The 20181-nt window shown below is 32.4% G+C and overlaps 1 protein-coding gene across 2 annotated transcripts in view; it reads right to left on the bottom strand.

The window, feature by feature from the left end:
* Positions 1–3171: 3171 nt before the first annotated feature.
* Positions 3172–20181, bottom strand: part of LOC142341196 (uncharacterized) — a 38584-nt gene continuing 21574 nt past the window's right edge. For both annotated transcript variants that reach the window (XM_075392110.1, XM_075392111.1), the window contains 2 exons: positions 14793–15013; positions 3172–3258 (listed from right to left, as the gene is read on the bottom strand). In XM_075392110.1, coding sequence (XP_075248225.1) covers positions 3210–3258; positions 14793–15013 — 270 coding nt within the window. In that variant the 3' untranslated portion in view covers positions 3172–3209. The remainder of the gene's footprint in view (positions 3259–14792; positions 15014–20181) is intronic.

Here is a 20181-nt window from a genome sequence, read left to right as displayed (position 1 = left end):
AAGTACGAACAGTAAAAGATGACATTGCGTACAAAGAATCGCAAACAATCTCTGATTTCTATAACATGAACTTTTGAAATAAGTGAATTTTGTCATTTAGCACCTTACTCCCCTTGTGTCGACACTTTAACAACATTTTGAGGCAAAGTGTCAACCCTAAAATTTTGAAGAATTGACTGTGAATGCGTTCATTTTATGTAAAATCTACGCACAAGCGTAGATCTTGCATAAATTCAAGGCAATCACCGCTGCGATTACATAAAATTGGGAAAATAAACGCTGATCTTGCATAACTTTTCGTTGAATTTGGCTTTGATTTTACTTGATTGTGCGTTGAATTCAGCGTAATTTTTAACTAATTTTGAGTTGAATTTAATATCGATCTTACGTAATAACTTACGTAACTTTTCGTAACTTAGCGTTGAAATTAGCGTAGGTTTTTTATAATTTTGCGTTCGAACCAGCTTTGATTATACTTAATTTTGAGAAACTAGGTAAGGGCCTGTGTGTGTATGTGTTAGAGGTGAGAGGAGGTGGGCGATAAGTAGGAGGGGTTGGGGATAGTTCGGTATGCGGAGGGTTTGGTGTTAGGTTTAGGTTACTGATTTTAGTGTCTCAAAATATTTTTTTTGAAAATTTCATGTTAAGTGAACTGACAACTCGTTTGAAAATCAAATTTTAATTTATTGAAACTCATTAAATGTCTGTGGAACCCAAAAATTTGGTTATATGCAACTAATAAGTACAGTGTTTTTGTAACAAATACGGTTGGAAACGCGAAATTTATCAAAGTTATTGCTTAGAAACATCACAATTGCCAAACTTAAGTGAGACGTGATGTAACAGTCTGATTTATAACTCGTATTGTTCTTAATAAAACTAAGTTACTGTGGAATAATTTCAGAAAAAGAGACAAGCATGAAATAGGATAGTGGTTCCAATTTCATACTCAGAGGTCTACGCGTTGATTTTTTGTAAGATCGACGCTAAATTCAAAGCAAAATTATGAAAGAGCTAATCTTAGAAATAGGAAATTATGTTCAACAAGCAGTAATTATTGTTGACAAAAGAAAATTCTTTCCAATTTTCTTGAATAATTTTGAAATTTGTTGAATTCACGTTTCTTAATTCAATGCATTCAGCGCAAATATATGTAAAATAATTGCAGTGAATTTTCCCACTTGTCAAAGCTAGTTTCGGCTTATCTAACACAATTCTGGCAAAAATCCTCGGTCCAGGTTGGTAGGAAAAGCAGAAGCCTAAAAACTATTATTCTTATTGCTGATGCTATATGAAGCAGTTGAAGAATTTTCAAGAGCCAAGAAAGTTAACTTTGAAAACAGGGAACCAGTGGAGTGCCTGGTATCAATTGCTCGAAAACACGATCAAGCCAAAATCTCTGCTTCAGCACCCCAAAGTTCTTTATCATGAAAGCTGAACAAAGTAGCAAAAAGCTCATCAAATGAGCAACAATTTTGATTGACATTGGTACGCGTTGGTGAGCCCTATACAGAAGACAATAATTTGTTATCAGACCAGTTCATAGTGTTCTTCAAGAAAATAAGATGATGGGTTGTTACTATAGTGATATATATATATATGTATATATATACATATATATATATATATATATATATATATATATATATACCCGGGTTGAAGTTTCTTTGATTTCATACAAGGATCATATATGATTTCATACTGTCCATACTTGATTTCTTAGTACGATCGTTCTATGAAAACAAAGAAATCATATATGATTCTTGTATGATTACCAAGAAATCATATATGATCCTAGTACGAATACCAAGAATCATACATCTATTTTTTGAAAATCTTTAACAATTAAATTTTTTTGTTTTTAATCGGTAGGGCATCACCTATATGATACCCCGGCATCACATTGTGATCCGCCAAAAGACCCTAACGTACAATATCAATTGCAAGTTTGGTACAAAATAATTGAGCACCAAAGGTAATTTCATGTACAACCATCAACAATAAAGTTTATTACAGCAGCAGCTTGAAGAGTTTTTTTGAGTTTAAGTTTGAATTTTGGACATTGGTTCTAAACTGTACACTGTTTCTGGGGTACGAAGCCATTATAAACACCGTGGAGGGTTTTTACTGGCTTTTCCTGGTTGCGATTACTTGTCGTTGATTACTTCTGGCTAGCCGTGTTTGCAGTTGTTATTGAAGATTGTTGGGCATAAAGGTAAGTTTTGTCTGGGATAGGGAAGAAAGGAAGAATAAGTAGTTAAAAGAGGAAAGAAAAAAAGAGATTGAATTAAACTGAAACTAGAAGAAGGGCTGAGAAACAATCAGCTTTGTTTGTTTGCTCGAGACAGCTGCGGCGCGTTGGGGGATCGAACTCCCGCTGTGTTTTTCATTTAGAATACTTATGTGTTGCGCCAATATACACACGTCTCTGCTTGAGAACTGTCTTTATTCAGTTATCGTGGCTGATGAGTTTCTCACAAGTTTGGCTCAAAATAAAGGAGTAAGTCCAAACAAATAACAAAATTTTTGACATACTCTGAAGCCGGTTTATACATATAAATGCTCATTTATAAAACAAATTAATCAAGAAAAAAATGGATATCACGTCAAATTCGTTTTCTGAATACGTTTAAACAACAAAGTTATTCTTTTAGCGCACACAAAGAACCAAATGTGGATTGCAAATGCGATATAATAATTTATTAAGTCCTCTGACTACATTATACGGGAATTTTTCTGCAGCAGTCAATGTTTTATGTGTCATATATGACCGTGTATGAAATCCAAGAAATTTTTTCAACTTCAATGGAAAATCAAAATTATACAGTTTTTAATCTTTGAATTTTTTTGTATGATCCTTGTATGATTTCTAGGAAATCATATATGGTCCTTGTATGACTACCAAGAATTCATACAAATCATATATGACCTAGTATGATTACTAAGAATCATATATGACCTAGTACGAAATCAAAGAAAGTTGTATGATCGTTGACCCGGGTATATATATATATATATATATATATATATATATATATATATATATATACGTGTGTGTGTATATATGTATATATATGAACGGCTCTTGTATAGTTTATAGTTTTGGGGAGAGATCAACAAGGCAGTTTTATCTTTGCTCGAGCCCAATTTCCAATAATCTGTTTTACTAACGCCTCCGAGAGAGGAACCACAATTATGCTGCCACAAAATCACATAAGAGACTGGACTGTAGGTTTGTGGTTTGAACTGCTCTCTGGCCTTTTGATTGCTTATGGCACCTTTTTAAACTTCTTATTGCTCATTGCGAAACACTGCTGACCTTAGAAGGCCACGAATATGGTACATCTGGAAAAAAAATCTTTCAAAACTACCAAAGCCTATACAAACATAACAATGAGGCTCGTTAATGTGCGTTCGCACATGACGTTCCGACCCGCGCTCATCTACATTTTTGAATTAACTCTCTTTTGAATTACATTTTTGACAACGCGATAATCAAAAGTAGATGTTTGAGTTAAAAAAAAACCGTTACACAACCAAACTAATAATTGAATTAAATAATGCCATGCCTCAGTACAACGAGATCTGCATTGAAAAGACTACGAGAAAAAAAACAACAACTACAAAAAAGCAAAAACAAAGGTTTCACGTCAAAAATTCAATATCTAATTTTAAAAGCACCTAGTAACAACGTCAGATTTCAATTAGACAAAGCCTAACTACACGAATTTAATTTTCCTAACTACAGAGCACACGGGATTTTTCCTTAATGAGACTAGGTAACAATTCTATAAAAAATATGAGGCGAAATTCAAAACTCAATCAACATTTTTTAAACCCAATAATTTCAAGTCTTAAAAATCATTAGCTTTTAACAAAATATTTTCAATAAATTTACTAAAGAGTCATAATGAAACCAGTAATGTTAATTTTTAAAATACATGGGACCTCTCAATGATAAGAATACGTTACAAGTTAAGGAAAACAATAACAAAAACTGAAAAAATTGAAAAATCCTCGAAATCTCATAAATGTATAAGATAAAAACTCGAAGACTAATCGCTATAAACAGTCTTCTTCGGGTAAAATTTTTTAATTAATCCTCACTTAAAAGCTTATGAGACCGGTCAGCATCTTACGGCTACCTAAAGAATAAAAAAACAGGCCAACACAGCAAATTCAAAAAAAAATTGAGCGAGGAAAGTGTCGAAGCCATTAAAAAATGAACTTTTCAGTTAAAACTTTTCCAGTTTCAATTAAATTCTAACAGCAATGGAATTCTTCTTTTTAACAATTTGACTCCAATAAATCAACAAACATGAACAAACACATTGAAACAACGAATTTTTTTTGAGAAAAACCGTAGTATCAACGCCATTAAATTCAATAGCCTCCAACCGGAGCTATTAAGTACGCTAAGTTATGCCTCGGTGAGACAAAAAACATAGTATGTTTGGCACCTATAACTCATCAATAGGACATTACTAAAAGTCATTGATTATGAAAACAGCAAAAAACAAAAAACACAGGCAAAATCTAAAAAATTCGTGGAAAAGTGCGCGAGGAGTGCCGAAGCCCTTTAAACCATAAGTATTTCTCTCAAAACTTTTTGTATGATCCATTGAACGTCGTCATCTCTAAGCCAATGAAACTGTCAATATTAGAATAATGTGTTAAAATTCCAAAAGGAACCAGAATTAAGGAAAAGAGATCCAAAAAATTTAAAAAAGTTATGAAAACTCGTGCATCGAAGTCATACCACCAATAGTTAGAACATAAAACCGCTATCTAGATTAACTTTGGTTGAATTAAAATAGACAAATCCAGTCATTAAAGATCCTGAGACTGACTTACAGTTCACGAACTGAGGGTTAAGATAGTTTAATATTAAAAATTTCTCGGAAAATCATTTTTAAAGTCTTAACAGCCATTAAATCCAATAGCTTTCAACGGAAGCAAGAAGATACGCTCCATTTTCCTTGATAGGACAACAAGGATCTTTCTCATGAATAGATAATCGATAAGACATCACAAAAAGTCTTGTGACTATGGAAACTACAACAAATACAGGCAAAAAGAAAAAATTCAGTGCAAAAGTGCGCGAAGAAAGTGTCGAAGCCATTTAAACCATAAACTTTTCTATGAAAACTATGCCCAAGACCTATTGAAAAAATTTATCTCTAAGCCAATGGGAGATATTATTATCAGGAGAATATGATAAGATTTCAAGAGGGACCATTAAAACAAAAAAATCCAAAAAAAAATTTTTAAATTTCGAAATTTTGTATTATTGAAGTCATATAACAAATAATAAAACTATAAAACCGCTAACCAGATTGATTTTGGTTGCAGTAGAAAGTATGGGGGTCGTGTCATTACTGAAGCTGACTTACAATTCACGATATGGTTTATGATCGGTTAATGTTAAACAAAATTCTTAAAAAACCATTTTTTAAGTCTTAACAGCCATTACTCAAAGCTCTATATAGGTTCTCCTAATGCTCATCATGAAACCTATTGCACTTTTAGGCAACAAGTTTATGCCCTAGGACTCAAAAAATTTAGTCAAACCTCAAAAAAAGTCAAAATTTCGTTTAAAATTCAGAGTCGTAGCCAAAAAAATACGAGCGATCCTTTGAAAACGAATTTTTTGTTCATTAGGCTTCATTAGACTGTGAATCAGGTTTGTCATTAACGGAATCTCGGGATGAAAAGTGACTAATATCTATGTGACATAAGAAAACAAAGAACCTGAATTTTTTTTTAAAAATAGCTCTCAAATAGAATTCGATAATATTCTTTGATAGTAAACTTCCCTATGAGACCAGAACTAGTTTTTTTATCGCCTTTCGTCTATTAGGAACTCAATATTGATTCTTTTTGTGGCGTGCAATGTAATTTTGAATCAAAGTTTTCAAAAAATTGTCTTAATTTGAAGAATTACACATAAATTACACTAAAAGTGAACAAAATATCACGTTCACACAAAATTTCAATCCTCGATAACTCCTCGAATAAAAGGAAATTCAAAAGAATCTTTTTTATTTCGAATTCTACGCTGGACGAGCTTTTTAATGATACCACTCACAATTCTCTACGATGAATATATCCATCGGCCAAAATTGACTGAACAAAAAAAACCCATTCGAGTATATAGTTCCTCCCCCCCACAAGTGGGGTCGGAACAACAAGAGTGACATATGAATTTATGTTAAAAAATATATGCAGCCCTTCTGGGAATTGGCTCAATTTTTGATGTTTTTTACCATTCTGTGTTCATCAATCAGACAATTTCAGTCAATTTTTAAAAAAAAACATTAAATTTTTTTAATTAAAACGTTTAGTTGTTTTTGACAACTGTGTAATGGAGGTTTATCTGACAGAAAATTTCTCATCGAGCACTTCTATGAGCAAAAGCATGCCATTTCTTACATGAAATTGTATTATGAATAATACGTTAAGAACTTTTGGCCATACTTTAATTCGTTTTTGACTGTTTGGCAAAGCTGTGCAAAAATATTTGCGTGAGCGAGCGAATTTTTTCACCGGCAACTCTTCAACCGCTAAAGCACTGGAACCGCTGAAACAAAACAAAAGTTGTTTGTCATCTATTTGCGCGTTAATATTCAGACAGAAATGTGTGTACTTGTGCACTAGTAAACCCTAATAGCTCCACAAATATCCAAACTATGTTTGATTGCGACTTATCATTTCGCAACCTCTAGTAAAACACAAATGCCAACTCAAAAATTTTTAAATTGTCTGGTCTTAAATGACGATCAACAGATTTGATTTTAAAGTTGCTCAAAACATCAACTAATGTTCTAGTTTCTCTATTCTGACTCCTTCAAAAAAATTCCGTGTTTTGCTTTGAGCTTACAAAAATTATAGACAATAAAGTAACTTATAATTTAAGTTTTTCTTTTTTCGAATTTCGCTGCTTTTCATCGGTCCGATTTTTCATTTCTCGCTCTCTCTCATTCTCTATCATCCTCTCTCTGGTTAACTAGTAGGCCAATAAATATCAGACATGAGCTTCGAAAAGCAACTCCACAATTAAATGCACCTCACTTTTGCCGACCAGAATTGAAGACATACATACTGGTTACATGTGTTCTTGATTCTAAAATGCAAAAAGTTGAATGCTGACTTCTCTTTTCTTCTTGTTCAAATTGAAAGACATTTCTTTTTTTTGCTAAAAAACACTCATTCCGGAGTGTCAACTAACTTTACTAAAGCAGCTTTTTGTTGGTACTACACTCTACTCAATCTTGCAGTTTTGGAAACTGGCATTTTTCAAGTTCCAAAATTGGACACCGTATCAATTGAAAAAAGTAATTTTATCATTGGCACTTTTTGGTCAAAATGATTTGAAAAATAACAGTTGTAGGTATAGAGAAGAGCCTATACTTAGAAAGGGGCCTGAATTTATTAACGCCTCAACATTCAAACAAATCCATACTCATTTTTTTAATAAAAAAGCTCTGCTTTGATTCTCTCGTGCTTAAGAATTTCGTGCCCGGGCAGTTTTAACCAGGTCATAGGACCTTGTTTACTGTCCTCTCCGTTGATCATTCATGTTACAATTGTGTTATTCGCATAACAATTATACCTAAAGAATAATCTTTTACCATAATTTGTCAGAGAAATTAATCTTTCGTTCTTTCTAATTTGGAAGAAAGAATGCTGAAACAATGGTATGATCCGTATCAACTATTTTTTTATTCACGGCATATTTTTGAACAGCAGCAATGATGCCAATGGACATCAAAAGTTTTTAAAATCAACAGTTTTTTTATTGATTCTGAAAAATTCTCCGGAAAAACCGCTTTCTATTCATGTGTGTTTTTATTCATAATACAATTATAAAAATTAAAAACCCTAAAAATTGTTGCTGCAGCATATATTTATTCAAACGTTTTCACTAATTTTTCATTGGATTTTTTTTTAAAACTTCAGCTAAACTTATAGCAGGAAAAGTACCATGATACTGCAAATTCTGAAAAATTCTACGGAAAAAACGCTTTTTTTCTAATTATAATCGCCATCGAGTTAAGAAATCAATACTTTTTGTTTCGAAATCAGTATTCTCTGCGTAGATCTACAAACATGAAAACAATTATGATATCTTGAGACGACAAAATTGATCGATTGTATAAAAATGGTCTGCGTATTAGCAAACTTGTTATATAGAAAGATAATTTGGAACAATGCAACAATATGAAGATCGGAAAAATTAATCTATGCCCTCATAAAAATTTATTTTAACAAAAATTTATCACCGATAACTTCTCCTTAAGACATTTCTTCTTATCACCAAATAATTATTGATCAAAAATTTAAAGTCTAAACAAAGTTATATAGTTGTAATTCAGCAGAAAAGTAGATTGGAGATCCTATACTTGATACCTTTGTCTAAGGAGTAATTCATACGAGTAGTTTCTGCATAATTTACCCCTTTTGAGCAAAACAGCAAAACCAATTGATGAACGAAAATCAAAATTTTGATGATCCCATATGGATGTTTGATTTGTTCATCAAAATTGACACGAAACCTTTTTATTCAGGAAAGTTTTTATGAAATAATAATATCTGCAGAAGACTGGAACAAAATCAGAATACGCGTTTTTAGCTTATTGTCGTTATTTCTGAAATTTAAGAACAACAAAAGCTCCTTGCATAAATTGATTTAAAAATTTCAAACCGTTTTGTAGTTTTCATATTTTGGGTTGTTCTATGATAGAAACTTGTATGAAATTGGCGTCTTTTAATCAGTTTTTTTTTTCAACTTTTTTGTTTCAGTAGCAAAAAATAAACCATTCAACATTTTTGCAATCATTAATCTATTTAAAATAATTCATATGAAAATCTAATGGCTAGTATAAAAAAATTCTGAGTCAAAAATGTGCTGAGATCCTATAAAGCATAGCACTAATTTTAAGACCCCATATGATTCCTTTATAATTTAATTACAAATTAATGAGTCAAAAATTTTTTAAAAAAAGTACGATCAATCTCATTAGGTCTAATCGGAATTGTCCTGTTGAAGAAATATAGAGGCATTATGAAATTCACTGAGTTTTATTTATTAATCTTGATAACGGTTGATTAAAATAATCGTAATAATTCTTTTGAACCACAGTCTGTTGCAAAATTTTTTTGTTTTGTTTCAAATTTTGTTTGACAAATTGGATTTTTTCAGATTCAAACTTGTGGCACTTCGTGACTTCTTGATGATTAAAACAGTAGGACAAATAATAGGCAGTAGAGATAATATATAATTAAAATTTTTGAAACTGCAAAAATGTCATAATTTCATGATACTTTGTTCCAAATATTTGATTCACACTTTGAAATATTTTGATTCAGAGTCTGAATCAAACTGAGAATCACAAAAAAGTGCCTGATTGGAGTCGGAATGAAACTCTGATCGACTTTGATTTATACCGATTTTTATATATTTTCTAGCCTTACAGAATTCGGAAAGCACTCAAGTCGACAGAAAAATGGTTTTTGAGATCTTTCCACTATAATTTTTTGATTTTAATTTCATCTTTCTTCATCCCCGGCTCGGGACCAGCAGTTGAGGAAATACTAATTTCCAGTTTAATTTATAGGTGCACTAGTGTAACGCATACCGGAGTTGTACAGTTCTCCAAGAAAAACAAAAACAAAAAAAGGAAGATAAAAAGCAGAAAACGGTTTATAGAAAACTGATAAGAATTATTTACGAAATACTATAAAATACTACATACTCTGACTAAGAAAAAAATTACAAAAAACTTGAAAAAAACTTACAGCAACGCGATTATTTTGAATGATAAGGAATCAATGATTCAAATGGTTTCAACACTTGCGTTAATTGGCGTTGAAAAAACTATGCGATTTTTTATCATGATTCCTTTATTCAGGAGATTTAAAATCCTTTTCATTTAATCTCAGTTCTTTTACTTTGAGCAGAACAATAGATGTTCACGAAGCTTCGAGGTTCTTCACTTAAGATCCGTGGAAAATGAAAATATCAATTACAACCAGTTTTATCCCCGCTTATAATTTTTAATGTTTGACATGTTTTGACCGAAAACTGGCAGCAACAAAGACTTCTTTTCTGCAACACATAAAAAACTGCTTTAATAACACAATTTAATAATTTATACACTTTGACTTACTATGTTTTTAGAAAAAAAGACATTATCAACGCATAGCTATTTCTATAATTGAAGATCATCAGTCTTTCGATGTTAAACCGTTAAAAAATATTTCTGTTTCTGTTTCGTAGTCATGCGTATTTTTTAGTATCTTCACTTGCTCTGCTATGTTTTCCTTAATGAGCAAGCTTTCTTTGGATCTTTTCCATTTTTGAACAAGACACTACGGTTTGCACCAAAAAGTAATGCCAAAATCGTGGCACGCTGCGAAATTTTTTTGAATTCAAAAATTTCACTCGAAAATTTTTGAAAAGTTGGTTTTGACTTGGGAATCAACTTGCAAGTGTTACCCAAGTCTTGGCAAAGACTTGTCAGACTTGTAAGACTTTTTTTGAGACTTGCCCAGTACTGGAAAACGAAATAAGACTTGGATTTAGACTTGCCTAGTACTGATATAGACTTGTAGTTCGGTCCGGGCTACCAGTGCCAAAATAAAGTGTTCATCATAAACAACACCTGATTTTCAGATATCGAAAAAAATGTGAAAATCAGCCACCGTGAAAATATGAGCTGGCATAACAAGTTCACGGACAACGTCGTATTATTCTGTATCCATGAAGCTTAAAAAACGTGCTAATTCTCTTCTTTTAAAAATTGAACTTTCAGGGTTTAAATTCAACACACGTATATTCGTAAATTATTCAGACAGTATAAAAGTTGTAATGAAACAACAGATTATATCATATCACATCAATAAATGAAGTCTCAAAGGTATCACATTATCAATCATTAAAAATATTCCAGCCAAAAATTAGAGGATTTGAGTTTATATCAATCAATCATTAGGGGTCGTAGAGTGCTTTCTCATTTGATATTTCATCCCGTCAAATTATAAACGATAAACTAGAATTTTATCAAAAATCTCTTAGCGGCCGGTTGAATCATCGGATTTTTTTTTCAAAAAAAAACTAAAGAAATTTTTGTTCAGAAAGATAATTCTTCCTGAAAAACTCCTGCTCCTTTAGTGATTCGCATTAGAGAAATAACATCCTACCGGCAATTTTAAAAATTTGATGAAAGCTGCATAAAGCCTGAAACTTTGATAATTCGAAATTTGCTTGAATCTTGTTTCAATTTTAAAAATTCCATCTTCAAATTGTGTTTCTATTCACAGTTCAATTTGAGAATTCGAAACACTTAAGCTCATTAGTCTGGTTCTATTTGATAAAAAGAAACTTGAAAACTGGAGGTTTTTTCTCTCAATTAATATGATTGTTCACACAGTTGTTCTATTGATTTTGTACCCATATAATTCAAGCATCAAAATCTCCTAAGAAATTTTTCGATCCAAATTAAACTTTTGTGCAAAAAATACCAAATTTTGAATTACCGAAACCGATTGAAGAAGTAGAAACCATTTCTGCTAAATAAATTTATTTATTTCTGCCTTTTCTGCGAAATAAATAAACCATTTATGCCTTCAAAAATAACGTTACAAAAAAAACAAGTTTTGTTGGCTTAAAATTTGTAACCCTAAAGTTAATCTAGAACAGAGCAGTACTAATTTGTATTGAAAAAAAGAGGAAAATATGCTCGCATGACTTTTTTATATCTGATACCTGATACTATAAGGCACCTTGTACCGAAACTTGTACATTCCTTCATTTCAAAGCTGAGAAAACGTTAACTCATAGATAAATATTTGTCTTGACCCCACTTAGTGCGATGTTGGATGAACTATATGCTCAACTGATTTCGTTTTAAAACCAAACAAATTGGATTGTTTTGTCGCGCCGTCCTTTTTGAAAGACATTTTCACCTTTTTTCGACATTCCGATGTCAATGAAAGGTTAAACTGAAAGAAGGACCGTTGGCACTCAAACAAAAACATTAGCAAAAAAAACATATCATTAAATTCAAGCAAATATATAGGGTCAGTGGGTTGTTGATCATTTTTGACTGTATTCCTATCCTCTTCATGAATTATTTGTTAAATCTCAATATTACCCCATCTGTTATTTCATTTGTTGTCTTAGTGTCACTAACAACAAGACCTAAATTATTCAGACAGTATAAAACTTGTGATGAAACAACAGATTATATTATATCGCATTAATAAATGGAGTCTCAGAAGTATCACATAGTATCAATCATTAAAAATATTCCAGCCAAAATTTAGAGGATTTGAGTTTATATCAATCAATCAGTAGGGGTCTTAGAGTGCTTTCTCATTTGACATTTCATCCCGTCAAATGATAAACGATAAACTAGAATTTTATCAAAAATCTCTTAGCGGCCAGTTGAATCATCGGATTTTTTAAAAAAAAAATAAAAAAATTTTTTGTATAGAAAGATAATTCTTCCTGAAAAACTCCTGCACCTTAAGTGATTCGCATTAGAGAAATGACACCCTAGCGGCAATATAAAAAATTTGATGAAAGCTGCATAAAGCCTGAAACTTTGATGATTCAAAATTTGCTTGCATCTTGTTTCAATTTTAAAAATTCCATCTTCAAATTGTAATTCTATTCACAGTTCAATTTGAGAATTCGAAACACTTAAGCTCATTAGACTGATTCTATTTGATAAAAAGAAACTTGAAAACTGGAGGTTTTTTCTCTCAACTTTTATGAATGTTCACACAGTTGTTCTATTGATTTTGTACCCACATAATTCAAACATCAAAATCTCCTAAGAAATTTTTTGATCCAAATTAAACTTTTGAGCAAAAATACCAAATTTTGAATTATCGAAACCGATTGAAGAAGTAGAAACCATTTCTGCTAAATAAAATTATTTATTTCTGCTATTTCTGCAAAATAAATAAACCATTTCTGCCTTCAAAAATAACATTACAAAAAAAAACAAAGTTCTGTTGGCTTAAAATTTGTAACCCTAAAGTTAATCTAGAACAGAGCAGTACTAATTTGTATTAAAAAAACAAAAAATATGCACGCATGACTTTTATATATCTGATACCTGATACTATAAAGCACCTTGTACCGAAACTTGTACATTCCTTCACTACAAAGCTGAGCAAACCTTAACTCATAGATAAACATTTGTCTCGACCCAACTTAGTGGGGTGTTGGATGAACTATATGCTCAACTGATTTCGTTTTACAACCAAAAAATTTGGATTGTTTTGTCGCGCCGTCTTCTTTGAAAGGTATATCAGCTTTTTTCGACATTCCGATGTCAACGAAAGGTTAAATTGAAATTGATGACGCGTTGGCATTAAAACAAAAAAAAATTAGCAAAAAACAAAAAAAATTACAGCAAATTCCAGCAAATATATAGGGTCAATGGGTTGTTAATCATTTTTCACTGTTTTCTAGTCCTCTTCCTAATCATTTGTTAAATCTCAATATTAACCCCATCTGTTATTTCATTTGTTGTCTTAGTGTCATTAACAACAAGTCCTATTGGTTTTCCAAATGAGTCTTTACTTCTTCATTGCTCTTATTTGATAAATTTTGCTCTTTACGCCTTTGTAGCAACTATGTTTTCGTGGATCTTTTCCGTTTGTGCCCCCCCAGTACGTTATGCTCCCCCCAGTTACAGAGCACGTGTCATTACATAGTAAATCATTATGTAAAAATATTGCACGTGCATCTGGGGGTTGCAAATAATATGCACCCACTAAGCTGGGGGGGGGGGGCACAAACGGAAAAGATCCGTTTTCGTTAATTGGTCGTCTTCCTCTATTTTTGTTACAATCAACTAATAAGGCGCCGAGAAATCAAACACTGACTTTTGTATGACTTCTGCTGCGCAACAGCTGACTTTGTTTGCTGAATAAGTGTGCCTTCAAAATCAGGCTGTTCTTGATAAGAACTGGTTTTTTTTTTATCTATTCTGCTTCCCCCCCCCCGTGTTTTTTATGACCCTCAGTTAAAATTTACAAATTGTTATATAGCACGTTACTGTGTAAGAAAATAGCACGTGCGCCTGGGGGTCATAAAAGATTTATGCTCACTAAGCTGGGGGGGGGGGGGCAGAATAGATCCGTTTTTAATGGGAAAATGCTAACCGATTGTTTTGGTCAGTTCTTTTTTATCTATTCTATTTAAATGAAAACAATAAGTTCTCGCGTATTAAAATCACTGGTATACATGTCTGTCATTTTTAGAATCCTTCAAGTTTTTGTTTACAAAGCATAAACTGCTTTTTAAAAAGTTTGCAAGTTTCCGTTAGCCTCATTTGGCATACAAAATAGGCCCAAAATTAGGATTCGCGGGATCGGAACATTATGTGCCAATGCACAATACCGAGCCCCTTTGTTGGTTTTCAGATGAACTTCAGTACTAAGTTAGCACCCTTAACCACCGTTGTTTTCCGTTGTTTCGAACCCAGAAATTCCGTTGTTTTGAACCCAGAAATTCCGTTGTTTTGAACCCAGAAATTCCGTTGTTTTGAACCCAGAAATTCCGTTGCTTTGAACCCAGAAAAAGAATTGGTTCACGAAGTGTTTGCAAAGTCAGATATGGAAAACCAACGAGAATGTCAATTCTATAGGGAAAAAAAATCTCAGAAATGACGAAAAAAAAGACCAAAATTATTGCTTAAAAAATTCGTTTGAGAACGCAATTGAAATTGCAGTTTATGGTACACCAAAAGGCACGCTAGCGCTATAATCAATACTGAGGAATTTGTGCTTTTCTCAGCCACCAGTATGAGGTCCAGTATACAAAATTGAATAATCCAAAGGTGATGGGGAACAATAGTCTGGCCTTCTTGTCCAATTGCTTCGCGTGTTTCAGACTCAATCGTTTGATTGCTTCGTATGAAACGAATGGCGACTCGGGTGGTTCGGGTCTCTCCGAGCTTCTCGCCGACCCATTGGAGCCTTGTTTGAATCGGATCTAAAATCAGACGTGTAAGTTAAGAGACTTTTCTAAGTAAAACAGAAAATCTTCTTTAAATTGAAAGCTGCCTTTAGATTCCAGATGTAGGCCAGAAGTTGTTTCTGTAAAGTCACCAAGCCTGTTTATCCGATTTAACTATTTAAGTTCCTTAATTTCACTAGAATACAGCATGCGCGTTGAGAATATTTTTGTAATTTTTGTTAAATTTTGTTTGTCGCTTTTGCTTTATTAGCATCCGGTTAATTACAGTTCAAGGAGAGCTAGGGCCGTTTAAAATAAGGGTCGACATTAATAAAGAGATTTTTTTCTAATTAAACAGTTTAATTTAAATTTTATTATCGTGTCATTGTTCGAGGGGTGGGGGGCTATATACTCAAATGGGTTTTTTTGTTCAGACAATTTTGGCCGATCGATATATTCATCGTAGAGAGTTGAGACTGGTATCATTAAAAAGCTTGTCCAGCGTAGAATATGAAATTTAGAAGATTTTTTTTTTGGTTTTCGTTTTTTACAGGGAGTTATCGAGGTTTAAACTTTTAAGAAAATAGAGTCAATTCCGTTGATTTTATTCACATTTTACGGATTCACATTTTTTACTAAAATTTCGCTAATTTTGCTAATAATTGTTAAATTTTTTAAAGAAAGTGTTGACGATTTTGTTTTTAAAGACAAAAAAATACTGTCGGCTATATTTATTTAATTTTTTTTTCAAAAATTCTGGCCAAACATTTCAAAATTCAGATTTTCTCATCAAAAACAGCAGGAAATAAGTTTCTTTAGTCCACCTTGATTAAATTTGCAGGAGGTACACACCCAAACACCACTAACACATTCTTTGTAGACTCAAAAGGGGGCTATTTCGACTTCAATTTTCCGTTGGGAGTGCTCCGTGATTAAAAATTGCCGTTTTTGCTAACTTTTTTCGTTGATTATCAAAAACGCAGCACTTATTTTTGATTTTTTAACTAACAAAAGATCTATATCTATAACTTTCAAAAAATTAAGTGTTCTTAATGGACGAACAACATTAGCAGAGCTAGTTTTGGACCAATCTTGGACTGTTACGGTCCAAACATAAATCGGATTGTAATCAGTCGGTATTTTTTCTAAAAAAAAATCGAACTTTTTTATATATTATTCAAATAACAGAACATTTCAAATCAAAGCTCTCTAGCGATAGGTCCAATTGGCTTTCTAATTAGCTTCAATTTTTTGTATCTAATTTATTACGTGAAAACTTATGGATGCTTTGACTTTTAAAAATATTTTTTTATTAAATAAATAATGGCTTATTAAAATTTGCCTCCATTTTTTTCCTAATTTGGTCAATATGTAGCTTAATGTCAGCAATAAAAGATATATTCTTTTTTCTGCTGAATTCACATTGTATATTGTTTTACACCTTAAGTTATGATTTTCCGGCTTTGATAATACTGGATTTCACATTTATTTTTTTTTCAGTCATTTGTCCATTTTTCACGTTTTCTAGTTTTGTCACATTATCACGTTATTGACAGTTGATTTATCAAAATATTGTCGTTTAAAATAGAACACAATCGATATCTTTAAAGTCCTTAAGGACATGGACTCTGGATTTAACGGCTTCGACAATTCTTTCTCGAAGAATTTAATTGATTTTTTAAATTTTATCTTTAACTGTCGTTTTTACTTTGTCTTTTTAGTCGTTTGAAATTTCCTGTACAATGACCCGGTTTCATTGGCTATTCAAGGAAGATAAAATGAGCCGATGTTCTGATACTAGTAGATAGCTGATGGCTTTCATTAGTTTGAAAACAATTGCTTTCCAAATTAAAAAAAAAAACACTTTTTAATTTCCCAATTTTTTTCCTTTACTGTCGGTTTCTTACCTAATCTCGTCAATTAGAGGCCAAATATGACAGAATTGTTGTCATGTTAAGGCTTCAAAAGGAGTGTTGTCACTAAATCTAATGTTTTTAGAGAATTCGTTATGACTTTACTGGCTTCGACACGGGTTTTTCACAAAAAAAGTAAAATAATTTTCAATTTCTGTCATATTTTACGTTCTTTTTTGTAGACGTAAGATATATTGTGAATAATTGCAGGTCTCAAGAGCTTCTCTTGGAAGAATAAGCGAACCAGTTTAAATATTTCATTCTGTAATTAATGGCTTTCATGTCTTTGGAAGAAAAAAAATTTTTCGAAAAAAAAACAAGTGCAATTGTTTTTGCCTTTTTTTCTTTTTGACTGCTTGTTACCTGGTTTCATAGAGAGGTAACACAATAATTTATTGATGTTTGAGGAAGGTGCAACCAAACATATTTTGAGGAGCAAAATATGACTTTACGGCTTCGAAAGAGTTTTCTGGCAAAGTTTGAATGATTTTTTGTTTGTTGTCTATTTGTTGTTCTTATTGTAACCGCATAAAAATTGAAAACCGACAGTTCTTAATTCGCATCATTAGAAATACCGATTATCGTACACCTATGGAATATTTTAGTTGATTTCTAATGGTTTTCATTACTTTGAAATTAATAGTTTTTAAACAAAAATAAGCGAATTTTTCAAATTTATTGTTTTTGTTTTTTGTTGTCTAATTGTTATAAAGCCCTATTATGGACTTGTCCCATATCTTCTCTGGTGAATTACAAGTTATTTTGTTTAGTTTTTGTTTTATCTGACGCTATTTTGACTTTGTTATTAAGTTTTGTTTTTTAAAACGATCATAAACTCTTTGATGTAATTAATGTTTGTTGTTGTTGTTTTGCTGTTCGTCTTGACTCCCTTTCTTAATATTGGCATATCTCATTAATCTAATGAAATAATTAATCATTAATCAATTTTACTCCACTGAGTTATTTGATTTGAAGGCTATATTTTCGTTCATACACCAATTTTTTATTTGAAAAATACTTGAATTTTTGGGGTTTTCTATCTGTTCCTCATTTGGTAGAAAATTAAGCCAAAATTGTGGATGAGCTGGGTCGGAACCTTATGTGCAACAGCACATTAACGAGCCTCCTTGTTTTATTTTCGTGTTACTATATCAATCATAATCTATCCAAGTTCACTTATCTGAGTTGTTAAGGGTACTTATCAATAACAGTAGCCCAAATAATTCCTGAAGCGATTCGAAGAGTCTGGCTCCCACGAAAAAAAATTGCAATTGCAGCCGAAACTATTTTTATTTGTCTTAAATCATTCATTTTATACATCACCAAAATATTTTTTAAACTTAGCCACTGTCATAATAAGAAAAAATTTAGTTTTGAAATCATTGGAACAATCTAAACTTAAAAAATGTTTACTACCTCATTCACAATCCATACAAAAAGCCGCACAGATTAAAAACTTAAGACATAGTTTGGACAAAAAACACATTTTGAAATCTTGATAATGCATTTTTTAAAATTATTTATGACCTAACTGATAATACTGAAAAATGGCCAAAACTCTTAGGCTGGAAAAATAACAAAATGCTCAAAAATTTTACAGGCCCAGAAAATGTCATGAATTAGCATACCATATTGTTCTTAACACCTTAGAACTCCGCAGTTAACACTGGGATCAAAGTAAGGTGGACAATCTGTTCAGCCCAAAAACTGACCAGACTAAATTTCTCGAAAAAACCAATATTAAAATTGTAGAAATATGCGACTCGGAAAGCACACTGAAAAAATTTATGCGGAAAACATAATTCGAATAATGCCGAATAAAACACATTGTGAAAACTTAATGAGGAAAAAAAATTAGAAAAGACGCTAATTCATTTACCAGGAGAAAAACGAAATTTTCGAATTAAAAAAACATAACCGACTAACGTCGGGCGAATTGCTCTCAAACGACCGGCGAGCGGTTGACTTCGTCAGCAGCTAGCCACGGTTTAGTGAGGCTAGCTTTACTTTAATTGAAGGGGCATAAGGTGAGCGCAGTGGGGGTGTAACGCTGCGGGGGTGCAAAAGTATATTTGGGGGGACTGATGTGGGGGCGGTAAATAGGTGGGGGTTGCGATCAATTTCTAAGAACCGCCCTTCACACCATAAGTATAAGCCTCGGAAACAGTTTCTGTTAACAGGGCTGAACAGCTCTAAGAGAACTTTATGCAAACTGGGAGCTACCTCTTTATGCCGTTTTTGAAGACGAAAGGCAAATGGGTCGGAGGAAAAATCGGCCAAGCGAAAAATTGCATAAAAGAGACAAACAGGATGAATTTATTTACTACAAATTATTTTGAGAGCAACTAACAAAGATTTCTTAAAAGGGGACTGCTAAGTCATTCATAATAAAATCTTTTCTACAATAACTCATTGTTAATGAGGATCAGAGATGATGACCCTACGCCACATAACAGCAGCTGAAGTGCGGCATCAACAAAAAAGTTTAGGAAAGGGAGAGAGAGAGAAAGAGAGAGAGAGAGAGAGAGAGAGAGAGAGAGAGAGAGAGAGATAGCGAGAGAGAGAGAGAGAGAGAGAAATAGTGCGTGGGAGATAAATTATGAACCAGAAAGAGAAGGAAAGAAACCGCAAAAACTGAGAGAGAGAGAGAGCTGGGCATTTTTTCCATGATGAGATTTGACTCTGCAACTTCTAGGTTTCTAGCCTTGTTGGTAATTAAGTCATATAGAAAAAACTGAAAAGTGCGAAATTTGAGAGTTTCCAGATTTCGCAGTGGAAAAAGATTTCGAAACTATTTATTATCTCTGGAGTTCTGTCATGTAACATATCTGCAAGACCTAAAAAATTTCGTAGACCAATAATGATCGTTAACTCAGAAAAGTGCAAATTTTAACAAAATCTTGCTAAAATTCAGTTATAAGTCTCCAAAACAGAGTATTCAGTATACGTCTCCTAAACAGAGCTTAAAGGCTCTAAGAACATCTAGTGCCCGCTGGGCGCTACCTGTTTATCCCGTTTTGAGGACGAAAAGTCAAAAGCGTCAGACGAAAAATTGGTCAAGCAAAAAATCGCATAGAAAAGACCGACAGACTAATATAATGGCTACAAACTTCGTTTGAGAGCAATTAAACAAATTTTTTGTAATTAAGTCACAGAAATTAGGACTAAATTATATATACTTCTCTCCCGTTGTATGTATTGAAGACAAAATTCATTCAAACTAGTGCAAAAATTAATTTTATAATACCAAAGAAAATTGAAACAGAACAATAGAAAAACGCAAAAAGAGAC

The sequence above is a fragment of the Convolutriloba macropyga genome, chromosome 6 (genome assembly GCF_964194025.1).
Source record: "Convolutriloba macropyga chromosome 6, txConMacr16.3, whole genome shotgun sequence".
In the NCBI taxonomy this organism is placed as follows: Eukaryota; Metazoa; Xenacoelomorpha; order Acoela; family Convolutidae; genus Convolutriloba; species Convolutriloba macropyga.
Note: the sequence above shows the minus strand (reverse complement) of the source record. Positions and strands in the feature narration are given on the sequence as shown.